This window comes from Diabrotica undecimpunctata, chromosome 8 (assembly GCF_040954645.1).
Source record: "Diabrotica undecimpunctata isolate CICGRU chromosome 8, icDiaUnde3, whole genome shotgun sequence".
Classification (NCBI taxonomy): domain Eukaryota; kingdom Metazoa; phylum Arthropoda; class Insecta; order Coleoptera; family Chrysomelidae; genus Diabrotica; species Diabrotica undecimpunctata.
The window spans coordinates 13,942,034-13,956,383 of NC_092810.1; the positions used below are offsets into that span (position 1 = coordinate 13,942,034).

The 14,350-nt window shown below is 30.9% G+C and overlaps 1 protein-coding gene across 1 annotated transcript in view; it reads right to left on the minus strand.

Annotated features, from left to right (window-relative positions):
• Window positions 1-14,350, minus strand: part of LOC140447199 (uncharacterized) — a 717,844-nt gene that overhangs the window by 262,340 nt on the left and 441,154 nt on the right. Inside the window, exon 2 of the mRNA XM_072539712.1 lies at window positions 7-212. Coding sequence (XP_072395813.1) covers window positions 7-212 — 206 coding nt within the window. The remainder of the gene's footprint in view (window positions 1-6; window positions 213-14,350) is intronic.

Here is a 14,350-nt window from a genome sequence, read left to right on the forward strand (position 1 = left end):
ACTTACATCAACAGTTACTCCCGGCAAGGGAAACACTTGAGTACTGGGAAGCTCTTTCGGTATGTATCTGTAGAATTCCTTAGTGCCCTTATACCACTTAAGGGTATAGAGCGGTTCGTTTTCCAGGTCATATTTGCACTGAAGCGTTACAGTGTCCAATCTTTTCACCGCCGTAGGAATCGTCACGGAAACTTGGCGAACAGCTGTCACTTCTGAAACAATATGAAATATTACGTTAGGGTTGATCTTTTAGCTATTTATGGAGCAAAATATGGATTTACAAACATGCTATGGTTTATTTATTTAATACACTATTATATTTAATATGAAAGGAAAGACTTAGACATTCTTTTTTTTAATTTTGTCGATAATTTTAACACACTTATAACCACAATAATATCCTTAGTTTATTATTTATTTACTTTTTTAATTTCTATCCATATCTAATTTATATCTAATATAAATCTAATCTATATATATATATATATATATATATATATATATATATATATATATAATCTATTCTAATCTTTGGACATAGGCCTTTCCAATCCTTTTTCATTTTTCTCTGTCTGTCGCTACAGTCATCCACCTAGATCCCACGTGCTTCTTGATATCATCTGCCCATCTCATTTGGGGCCTTCTTTAACTTTGTTTATATTCTCACGGTCTTCAACTTATAAGAATTTTGTTCCATCAGTCTTCTTTTTGTCTTATATTGTCTCCGGCAAATCTTCATTTCAATTTTGCAACTTCTTGTCTAACATCCCTCACTTTTGTTTTCTCTCCTATCCACTCGTTTCTCTTTTATCCATTAGTCTTATGTGCAACATTTGTCTTTCCATTGCTCTTTGGGTTTTTATGATTTTGTCCATGTTTGCTTTTGTAAATGTCCACGTTTTTGGAACCATAAGTGGGAACAGGGCGTACGCATTGATTGTATACTTTGGTCTTAAGATGCTGTGGATATCTTTTGTTTTTAAGAATGTAGCTTAGTTTGCCAAATACTGCCCATGCCAGTCCAACTCGTCTTTTTATCTCTGCTGTTTGGTTTTCTTTATTAAGTTTTATAGTTTGACATAGATATATATAATCCTGAACTTATTCTATTTCATCTTTTGATTTACTCATTTTATTAATGAGTACATGTATTAAATAGTATTAGGTCCTACCAGTCAGTAAATTTAAATACATATATAATCAGGAATATATTGTGTATAATCAGGAAATTTTTTTGTATATAACTAGGTTAACTGTACATAAGTGGTGGTAGCTAGAATAAAGAATTAAGACAGACTGTATATATTTGGTTAGGTATTAAATTTGTTATTAAGACTAAATATTTCAAGTAGTACCTGTTTTTTTTCCATTTCAGGAAAAAGGGTATACAGTATTACAAGATACGTTGAAAGGTATATGTTAATACTTTCCTGGTGCCCACTCTTATCTTGGAGCAACCTCCATATTCTATTACTTACATTTACATCTATTTATATTTTTTGTTTGATTACCTTGTCATCTACTATCTTTTCTTATTCTACGGTATCTATAGGGCATGCAAATTGGCCGAATCCTCTTTTGAGTGTCAAGTAGTCACTCTCCGGCATAGTCCGCTAGCCAGCCTTCAATTTAGTTATATTTTTATATTCCAATTTGGTAACATTTTTTCTACATTTCAATTTTGTTATATTTCATATTCATAATTTACATTTTCCTATGTTTATCATACTGATTTAATCTCTTACTTTTTAAGGATTAGTAGGTTCTTTAGTGTATCAAAATACATTTTATAGTTGACCATTAGTGGTGCATGAAGACAACCTTCCTTAATTTATTTGTTTTTTGTTACATTGGCGCTCTATTGTAATTTGTTACATTGGCCCAAAATACATTTTGTTATGGCGAAAATAGTGAAATTGCTTTCAGTATATCAATGTTTTCAGCAGGAAGTTCGTTGCTGGCAAGAGCCAACAATTTAGTTGGTAGGAATGGGAGTTTGCGTTTATGGTGTCTGTTGAATAGATTGCTGAAGGATGAGCAGGTAGTTTTAATGACATTTTGGTCTCTGAAGTTTTGGCCACGGATGGTTTTGATTGTTTACCTCCTACTCAGAGAAGAAAGACTCTCATTGATAGGCTAGATATTTGACAGTTGATGCATGAGGGCGGAGGGGTAGTCGTGCCGTTTGTAGTTTACTCTACGTAGGATTTTCCGTCCCAATCTCAGCAGTTGTTGTGTAAGGCCGTGATTAAACATGGTATAAAGGTTTGCTCTATATTCAATCACCGGCCTAATAAATGTTCTGTATGTGTGTATGAGTGTACGTTAGTGTGTCCGTCCAAATTTATCACAGAGGGCATTGAGTAGTACCACAGATCGACCCTCCAGTTTAGTGTTTCTGTGAACACCACACCGAGGTACTATATCTGGTTACATAGCTGGAGTCAATCGCCCCAGAGTCTTAGGTCGATTCTTACAGCTAAATTGTGTGTAGTGTATCTGCTGAGATTGGAATGTCTAAAGAGAATCATTTGTGTTTTATTAATGTTAGGTGTTACTTTCCATCTCCCGAACCAACTGGCGACCAGGTCAAGCTGATTTTGAGCAAAATCCATATTTGGTATATGTTTACATTTTATACTCTATAGGATATATTTGGTTTTTAATGTGTTTGTTGATATTTTTTCGTATTATTTTAACATTAATTTTCCATTGCAAATAAACGTATTATAAATGATCGTAAAAAATGAATAAACACTGAAGTACGCTTATCTAGTAGTAACTTAAAAAATTTGCATGCTTTATCTAGATCCTGTCCCGTGTCTTCGTGAATATTACAAGTTAGAAAAAAAGAAACACCAGAAACTTTTATGTTTGACAAAGAAAAATTATTACCAGAATATTATTTCGTCATCAGATAATCCTACAAAAAGTGCCTGGAGACTTGTTGCTGACGTGACTAATAATGTTGAAAATAATGGAAGGAAAAATATATGCCTAAAATCAGGTGAAAATTGTGTAATAGAGGAATGCCCTATTGTTGCTAACATGTTCAATGTTTTCTTTATGAATGCCCCAATTGAAGTACGTTCTAAAATTCCCAATCATCAAAGTAGTACTTTAGGAAACCACCTTATAATGAAAATGAAAATTTTTTACAATTATGTCCTTACACTTCAAATGAGCTGAGTGAATTATTGATAGGAAAATTAAAACATTCAAAATAGTGTGGATTTGATGAAATGCTTCAATTTTTATTAAAAAAAGTAATTCCATTCATACTATCATCTTTAACATTTCTAATAAACTTGTCTTTTGCGGATGAATGACATGTCGGGATTTTTTGTGATCTCGGTAGGACATTTGACTGCGTCGATTATACCTCACTCATTAATAAATTATAAAATATTGGAATAAAAGATCTCTCTCTAAAATGGATAGAATCCTATCAACCAGAACGTCGTCAGTATGTCTCTTTAACAGATGTATCCCAACAATCAGTATATATTTGCAAATCAGATTACATTTACATTCATATGGGTGTTCCGCAAGGTTCTCTAATTGGCCCAATATTATTTCTTATTTACTTAAATGATATTGTCTCAATAAATTCTGCTGTACAGTTTACAATTTATGCAGATGATACTTTAATACTTATATCAGATAATTCACATATTATATCTCTTGAAAATAAATGTAACGAACTCTTGTGTGATCTTAGTTATTGGTTTTCCTCAAATTATTTACATCTTAATGCGGATAAAACGCATGCTATTCATTTTCACAATAGACAGAAACATCTGTTAGATATCGAACTATCAATATAGTCTAAACAAATTGAAAAAGTTCAATGCCTAAAGTTTTTGGGTTTGTATGTTGATGAATGTCTCAATTGGAAAAGGCAATGTGATGATGTTATTTCCAAAATAAACTCAACGTGCTACCTACTACAAAACCTAAAAGGTATACTAAGTGAAAAACAGCTAATTATGCTGTATTATGCTTAGGTGGAGTCTTGTTTGCGGTATGGCATAGTATTTTGGGGTACGTCTTGTAAATTCAGTAAAGTGTTTGTATCTCAAAAGAGAAAAGTCCGTTGTATTGCTGGTATTTCTCGAATAACTAGCTGTAAGAGTTATTTTACTAGATATAAACTTTTAACTGTGCCGTGCTTATATACTTTTGAAGTTTGTGTTTTTATTCATTCAAATCTTGAGAAATTAAAAACTAATAGTCAAATTCACAATATAAATACAAGGCAGAATAAAAAATTACATGTGCCTTTTTCTAAATTAAATATGCATTTTTACTCACCTGCAATAATAGGTCAAAGAATATATAATAGGTTGCCCGAGCAAATAAAAAAATGTAAGAATGTAAGAAATAAAAATATTTAAATTAAATTTAAAAGATTTTTTATTGCAGAATACGTTTTATTCTGTTGATGAGTATTTTAGTAGTTGACATTATTTTAAGTACACGCTAGTAATTTTACATTTTCTCTTTGTGTTTGTCTTGTAATCTTAGGTGTAGCGTAATTTTAGACTTACATTTATATTTACTAATTTTGTTTTCTAAAGTGTGACTGATCCTATACAAATTGTATTTGTCAAAAAGAAAATAAAGTATAATTATTATTATTATTACAACTGAACAGGTTGAGGAGGGAAGAACTTTTTGTCTCAAGTCGTCATTCAGAACTATGTCTGTATTTTTTAATATGTTAATTTCCATCGATTCTAATCTTCTGCTTTTTTACGCTATTCTATAAGATTCTTCCTTAAACCACATTTATTAGAATCTATGCAAATTTCCAAATTAAAAAATACAGACTTAATTCTACTATTTCTATACATTTTTGGATTTCTATTACTTTCTTATTTGACTACGGTATAAAAGATCTAATTTCTCTTAAATATGTTTTCGTGCATGCAAAAAATTTAACAAAAGTTTGTTTTTTACTTAAACGTCCTGAGCAATAACTCTGACGTTTTGTTTAGCGTCATTTATCAAATTGTTTGATAAAGACGTATTTAGTAGATCGATGTTTTCTTTGCGTGCACATTTTTAAATAAATCATTCGCTAATGATACGATGCTGGAATTTATAAAAACTTTGGAGGAAGTTTTATTAGCATAATTAGGTGGCTAAGATAATAATAAAACTTACCATAATTATAAAGTAATTATAGAGGAAATCTTTTAGAGACATGCACACCATTGGATAAATTCTAGAATATGCCATTTAACGATTACTACGTTTGATATTATTTAAACTACTATTTCGTGGGTTAAATAACTTGCTTTTAAAAAGTTGTAACTATTGTTAGACAATTTAGTTGACCTATTTTTTTCTTACGACGAAGCATAAACATCCAACCTCTTTTTTTATAAAATCTTCCTCCTAGTGTAAAATTACTGTTAGTTGATATTTTGAACAACATTTTTATCCACTTTGACTTTCCTGATCTAGGATCGCAGCGCCTACCATAATAATCCCAATCCTTAAATCTAATAAACCAAGATACGTTCATCCACACTCCTACCGCTGATATCGGTCACGTGTTGTACCTGCAAACTTTTAGAAAAAATCTTTAATTATCGTTTCAAATGGCATCTTAAAAACAATAACCTAATAAGTATCAGACAAAGTGGATTTATAACGGGTATATCCACAAGCTTTCGATAGAATATTTCGATAGCAAGATTACGATACCATAGAACACACGTCCGTAATAAACGCAATGCAAAATTGTAGAATAGACAGCAGATATATTAACTTAATAAAAGAAACTATGAACCAAGCTACAGCTACATACTACCTAAATGAAAATGAACACACGAACCCTGTACCATTAAACAGGGGAGTCAAACAGGGAGATACTTTATCACCCAAACTGTTCACCCTAGTTTTGGAGGACGTTTTTAAAAACCTAAATTGGAAATATAAGGGAATAAACATCAATGGCCGCTACCTCAGTAATCTATGATTTGCAGATGACATAATCCTGATAGCTACTGACCTACAAGAAATGCAAACCATGCTTTTAGAACTACATACCGAATCTTCTAAAATAGGACTGAAAATGAATTTAAACAAAACAAAAGTCATGCACTCCGAAGACACCGTGACAATAATAAACGATAAAGTTATAGAAAAAGTTGAAGAATATATATACTTAGGACAAAAAATAATACTAAATAGGGAAATTCAAACTGAAGAAATAAAAAGAAGAAGAAAGTTAGATAAGACAGAAAACCAAAGTCACCGATGTGGTGCAAAAATCATTAAAGTTGAAATGGGAATACGATGGACATATAGCTAGGAAGGATCTAAACACATGGCACAGATCAATTTTAACTTGGAGACCATACCAACACAAAAGACCCCGAGGCAGACCTCCTATGAGATGGACAGATGATCTGAAAAGGACTGCCGGGAAAAATTGGCTACAAGTAGCGTACAATAAAAAACAATGGAAAGGAAGACTTGAAGAGGCTTACGTTCAGATGTGGACGTGAATGGCTAGACGAAGAAGGAAAAGAAGAAGATATCCACAAGAGAAAATCCAATACCACTTGAATCAGTTATTCATGAATCTTTTCTGCGCAATACAAAATCTATTGCTGTGTTTTTTGACATAAGAATAGCTTTTGCCAGAAGATAGAGACATCTTATATTAAAAACGCTTACAAATTGAAATATTCAAGGGCATGTACTGTTCTTTATTAAAAATGTTTTAACAACACGAACTTTTCAAGTTATTACCAATATTTTCTAGACGAGTACTTCAAAACCGCACTTCATAAAGATCTACTCTAAGTACAATACTCTTTCTAATTGCAATAAATAGTATTCTAAGTCAAATAAAGCTACCTATATTTACTAGCCTATATAAAAATGACTTGGACATTGGTCTAAATACTAACAATGTAATTCTGAGATCACATATATTATAAACTGCCTTACACACAATTGAAAGCTGGTCTCAAAATAAGGGTTTTATATTTTCTGGTGAAAAGATTCGTTATTTAATTTTTTGCAAAAGAAACATTCAAGCATAGATCTTTAAGTTTCACCTTCAGCGATTGTCTGGCATCTTCGGTTGTTTCTCTAGGTATAATCTTTTTTTAACGTCTTTTACTTTTTTTTCAAGGGAGATTCCCGGTTCATCACATCACAACTCATACCGATTGTCTTCCGAAAGACTCTTAAACTTCGGAGTTTTACTACGATGTTTCCAAGGCTTAAACCCTTCGTCTGTGTATACCTCTGTGCACGGTTTATTTCTTACAAGACATACTCCAATTAATGAAGGAATCCAAAAAATTTGAAGTCACAAATGTTCCAGAGTAAAATTTCAGTAGAGCCCCGATATTTTCCTTGGCATCGTACAATTTTTCTGGCACTTCAACTAATTTATCAAATGTATGAAAATAGGTTTCACAGCTTCGTGATTGGCACTCCATCTAGTGTCAGATAACTGTTTTACAGATACACCTATAACTTCCATTTAAATCCCCCATCTATGCAAATAGAACAAGAAGAAATTGTATACACTTTTTTAAGTTGGAAAAACGTTATACAGCTAGGGTTGATTACAAATGCATGAACTCCACACAAATTGGGAGATTTGTGTGGAGCTCCACATGATTTTAATATTTTTTTCTTAATCCTTGCTTGGACACCCGTATGGATGCCTAATATAGTTGTTAATTTATTATCATAGCCTTAACTCTTAAACAATTATCGATCCAATCCATCATTTTTCAGTACATTTATAATATCATTGGTTATGTCTAGTGATTTTTTCCCAGTAAGAACAAAAAATCCTAAAAAAGATTCATTCATAATTATAATTTTACAATTTTCGGTAACATGAGCGCACTATATACCACAACCTCACTCAATTGTTCTAAGAAATGATGGTCTGGGAAACATCAGGAGTGCTGTCAAAAAGTGTCCCAAAATATTTTGCGTTTTTAATCCCTGTAATGATTTTCTGCTTGAAACTCTTGAGTAGCAAATCCATAAATTCATTTTGTATAATTGGAAACAAGTAAGTTACAGTGTTTTTTTTTACAGTAAATTGAGAAGGGCACAACGAAAGATGGAGAGATCGATGCTTGGAATAAGCTTAAGAAATAGAATAAGAAACGAGGAAGTTCGTAGACGAACTGGAGTGGAAGACATTATCGAACATATTACAAGGCAAAAATGGAGATAGGCAGGACATGTTGCAAGAATGAAAGACGACAGTTGGATAAAAAAATTGCTTGAGTGGAGACCACGGGCTGACCAGCGAAGCCGAGGAAGACCCCAACGCGATGGACCGACGACCTCAAAAGAATCGTGACCAATTGGATAGCAGAAGCGCAGAACAGAAGCAGATGAAAAAGTCTAGAGGACGCCTATGTTCAACAATGGACAACTAAGGGCTGATTGATGATGATGATGAAGTTACAGTGTTTTAAGAAGAATGTATCCGTAAACATGTTCTTTTGGAACAAAATCATAATTTGAAGATAAATATGTTCAAGGAAGTTGTCACTCTTTTTCGAGGTCACGCCTTCCCTGTGATCTCGGAATGATGGGTTTTGCTTAGCTAGGAACAGAATTATGTTTAAAATTGGATGTAAAAGATTGTTACATTTTTTCTGTTTTTTGACGTGACAACGTCTTAAATTAGGTTGTGGCTCGGAGTCATTTAAGAAAAAGTGTAACGCCCGCTCACGTCTGTTACAGTGAGTCGCCGAACGAGAGGCCCGCCGGACCGGCGAATGCCTTGCGTCTCTCTCCCACTCAAACATGATCGGTCCGCTGCGCGCGGCACTAGAGAATTAGGCGCGTTGAATCGCTAAAGTTGAAAATCGTTGAAAGTATCGTCAGCTGTGTCTGTAGTGAAAATGTGGAGTGCTTAGATTCGTCATTTACAACAACTACAACAGTAAAGGTAAATAATTGTACACTAATATTTCATTATCGTAAACTATGATTGATTGATTAATTGTTAGATTGACACAAAAGTTGAGAAACTGAGTTTATAGGTTATGTCATACTATTGACAAATGTTGATAGTGTTAAGTAAATTATTAGTTTAAATCACTCTGCAATCAATCGTAATTCAGTCGATTGAGAAGAAACAGCGCGTATTGCTAGTCAAACATTTAAAATAACAAATTATAACTTCTAACCTGTCAAAACAGGGCGACCAAACAAACGAACTAAACCGACCAATCACCACGCGCGGAGTTAGAATTTAACTGTGTTTAGCAAGAATTTCAAATTCCAATTTTAGTAAATGTTTTAATTTTCAACTTTACCATTTACATTTACAAATTTTAATTAATTTCAAATTTATTTAGCAAAAATTTGAACCTTCGATCTGAATAAGTGTTTTGATTTTCAAATTGATTCTTTAAAACTAAAAATATTAAAATATATATAATCAGAAGTGAACGTCACATAACATTATCTGTACTTATTATTATTTAATATGTAGGCAAATACATGTGACCATACTTGGTAGACACAATTGGAAATGGTAAATTTTTATAACTGAAAAAAATAAATATATAAAATACTGGTAGCAAACAATAACTTCAATGATCAATATCTCCGCAACTAATTGATATATCGAAAAAATTTTCAAATAAATTTTGTAGAAAATAATAAGATCAATAATATAATATAAAATAAATAATATATAAAAATATAATATATAAAATATAAATAATATATAAAATACCTAATAAATCGGTAATGCAATTCTTATTTTCATTCAATTCCTTGTTCCTATTGTGCAATTTAATAATATTCATATCAATAAATATTCTACCGAGAAAAAGACGTTGTCACGTAAAATCTTCGCCCGTAAAACCGACTTTACAGGCAACCGATTTTTTTTTTAATAATTTTTAGATTGGTGGGATAAATCGTTTTATTTAATTTCAAATGTAAGGCAAGCGTTTTCCATTGTTATAGGTTGGCCAGGTGTTCCTCAGAGTTTTTATGTTGGAACAACGCTTTTTCATGTCCACGCTTACAAGAGTTTTTTTGTTTGTAACCAAATAAAAATGGAACCAGTCAGTGTAAGCTTGATAATTGCTTTATTTGGAAAATTATAGTTCGGTTAACCTTTCAGTATTAGCCTAGTCTGGTTAAAAAAAAAGGTGGAAAAATGTTTCGCAGATATCTGAAGCTTTTAAGACATAGGTGAAGGATACTAGATGATGAATAGATGAAAAGATACTCCTAGTTTTACCTTGCGTTTTTTTTAAGCAATAATTTATGGTCACAATTTGATTGTTTGTCTATAAATTTTTTCCCTTATATTTTAAATAAACAATATTTATGTTATTTTTTTATGTCAAGAATATCTTTATTTTTCCGTTTTTTTTAATTAAAATTGATAAATAATTTACAGAGATATTTGCAAAAAAGCAGTTTTTTGCACTAATTTATAAATTTTATTAATTTTTTTATTAACAAAATAAAATGGTATTAATACATTTAAACATCAAGAAATTACCATCTTTTAGATTTGTGTGGAATTTCCCCCTGATCAGTCAAATATTTTATAAGTTATTTAATTTGTTTATCCCTGAGACTAATTATTTAAACTATTTAGCTTGCCCTATGCATGATGTTAGACACATTCAGCAAATTTCATAGGATTCTTTAAGACTTAAACTATCTCAGAAGTGAAATGTATATTGAGTTTTCATCGAAATTATTTACAAAATAGACGTTTGAAAAAGGGATATGTTTTTTACTTATAAACAATTGTAATAACTTCTATATTTTTCAAGCTACAGACTTGTACGTACAACCATTAGATAGCTGGTAACAAAGCTCACATTAAAAAATAAAAAACCTTCTATGACCAATAGGAACGAAGTTAGTGACTATTTAAAAATAAAATCATATCTCCATTGTTTATAAACATTAAGAAGTAAAATTTGCACAAATTTTGAATGAAAATCTAAACTTTATATTGAAACTTATAGCTATAAAATTTATCTAATTTTTCGAAACGACGGTACTTTCGAAAGATCGACATAGGAAAGTGGAGAGGATATCTGTTTTAGCTCCGTTTTTTTTTTTCGTCATCGGAACTTCAAATTGCAACACGTAGGAAAAATTTACATTATCTCGGCTTCCTTTGTAGTTGCAAGCCTCTTTTTTTTATTCTGGGGTAGCTCGTCGAAATATGAATAACTACATAGTTTTCACTGGCCGGAAAATATGGGAAAACTCGGAAAAATTGAGTCCATTTGAAATTCACCCTAAATACTTACTTTTTTTTAATTTGCTCGAATAGTCTGTCACAGTATTAATAATGATGACATAATTTTCACCGCTCATAAATCTCGGAAAATCCCGGAAAATCAATGATGTAATAATACTTATATATTTTATAAATTAAATTTCAGGTAATTTTTTACACATTATATTATTATATTCCTTATATTAATTATAATTGTTTGTATTTTTATAATTAACAATATTGATTTTTATTCTATTTTTCTTACAAATATGATATACAATATTAATCTAATCCGCCTTACTTCTTTGATAAAATAAGTCGATTTTTTCATCACTTGCCTTATTAAATTTTGCAATGTTTATTGAACTTTTTTTTTTTATTTTCTTTACATACATTGGTTTAAAAGTTAAAATTTGGTTCATTTATTCGACTTCACTGTCAGGTCTGAACCTTTTTGTTGCAGGTTGTTTGTCTTCACTTATTAAGTCAGTCTTTCCATACATTAACATAATAATGGGCGATCTTAATGCCAAGGTGGGTCAAGGTAAGGTAGGAGTACAAGTAGGAAAATATGGGCTTGGAAACAGAAATGACAGAGGAGATCGATTGATTCAATTTTGCCAAAGTGAAGACTTCGTAATAACAAATACCTTTTTCAAATTACCTCCTCGACGGTTATATACGTGGACATCTCCACAACATACCAAAGAAAAAATAGTGAGAAATCAAATAGACTACATTATGATAGCAAGGAGGTATCATAATGCTGTTAAATGTACTAAGACGTACCCAGGAGCTAATATAGGCTCAGATCATAACCCAGTAGTTACTGTGATAGAGGCGAGACCAAAAAAGATTAGAATACTACACAGAAAGGCACTAGATTTAAATAAACTTAGAAACAAAAATATACGACAAGAAACAGGAGAAGAAATAAATGAAAACCTCCGTTCAGTGCAGCAACAAATTAACGATATAAACAACGTTAACCAAAAATTAAAGTACATAAATACAGCTATACAAACTGCAGGAAAAGAAACATCTTATAAAAACAACAACAAAGAATAAGGGGTGGATGACACAAGATATACTAGACTTGATGGAACAAAGAAGAAAGATGAAGAATTACCCAAACAAATACAAATAAATAAATAAACACATAAAAAAGAGAATAAAAGAAGCCAAAGAGGAGTGGATTAAAGAACAATGTGAAGAAATGGAAACCTATGAGAAAAACTACGATGCATTCAATATGCACAAAAAAGTATAAGAGATAACAGGAAACATAAAGAAATGCCAAATAGGTAAACTTAAAGACAAAGATGGAAATCTTATTGTAGATCTAGAGAATAAAATAAAAAGATGGACAGAATACCTGAATGAATTATTTGAAGACAATAGAAACAACTTAACTTAGATAATCAATGCAACTGGGCCAGACATATTGAAAGAAGAAGTAGAATACGCAATAAGAAACCCTAAAAATGGAAAAGCAAATGGACCTGATGAAATTCCTACAGAACTGTTGACGCTTTTGAATGATAAATCCGTAACCATAATATTAAATTTTACAGCGAGGAGCTAAAACAGTTTCCCCTCCACTTTCCTATGTCGATCTTCCGAAAGTAACTTGGTTTCGAAAGGTTTTAAGTTTCGAAAAATTGGATGAATTTTATAGCTATAAAATTCAGTATAAAGTTTAGATTTTCATTTAAAATTTGTGCAAATTTTACTTCTTAATGTTTATAAACAATGGAGATATAATTAGCAAAAAAATTGTCGCTAACTTCGTTCCTATTGTTCATAGAAGGTTTATTTTTGTTTGATAAATGTGAGTTTTTTACCAGCTATATAATGGTTGTACGTACAAGTCTGTAGCTTAAAAAATATAGAAGTTATTACAATTGTTTATAAGTAAAAAACATACCCCTTTTTCAAACGTTTATTTTGTAAATAATTTTGATGAAAACTCAATATTCATTTAACTTCTGAGGTAGTATAAGTCTTAAAGAATCCTACGAAATTTGTTAAATGTGTCTAGCATCATTCATAGGGCAAGTTCAATGGTTTAAATAATTAGTCCCAGGGATAAACAAATTGAATAACTTTTAAACTATTTGACCGATCGGGGGGAAATTTCGCACAAATTTAAAGGACAGTAATTCCTCAATGCTGAAATGTATTAATAACATTTTATTTTGTTAATAAAAAAATTCATTAAATTTATAAATTAGTGCAAAAAAACTGCTTTTTTGCAAATATCTCCGTAAATTATTTATCAATTTTAATTGAAAAAACGGAAAAATATAGATATTCTTGATATAAAAAAATGGTATAAATATTGTTTATTTAAATTATAAGGGAAAAAACTTATAGATAAAAAATTAAATTCTGACCATAAATTATTGTTAAAAAAAAACGCAAGGTAAAAATAGGAGTATCTTTTTATCTATTCGTCATCTAGTAACCCCCACCTATGTCTTAAAAGCTTCAGATATCTGCGAAACATTTTGCCGTGAAATCGATGATTTTTGTATAACCAGACTGGGCTATATATGCGGTTTAATTTTGTGTATCAGTATCGCACACGGTCTACTACACCGGTCATATAAATAGTCATCTGGATGCATTTTGTTTAAATGTTTGTAGTTTATTTATACATAATTTATTTTTATCGACATATTTTGTTTATTTAAATGTGTATTTAGGTAGCACAAAAAATAGTTAATAGTTAATAGTTAAAGAACTATATAAGTACTAAATTGTAAAGTATTTGTATGTAATAATATGTATCATACTTTCTGTGCATGTATCGTCGCTAATAACTCTGATTGGTTGATGCCGGTATATTGTGTAAATGAAAAAAATAATAATTCATAATATATATATACTTTATATTACAAAAAGTCTTTATAGTAGGTAAAATGCTCATAGTACCAGTATGTCACAAATAAAAAGTAATTTATTAAATGGAACCTATTCATTACGCATTCTGTCAAAGCTTTATAAACGAGTTTTTATCGATCCGAACTCTATACAAATATGTGCATATTGTTTGGTCCATTTGATATTCATTTGTTT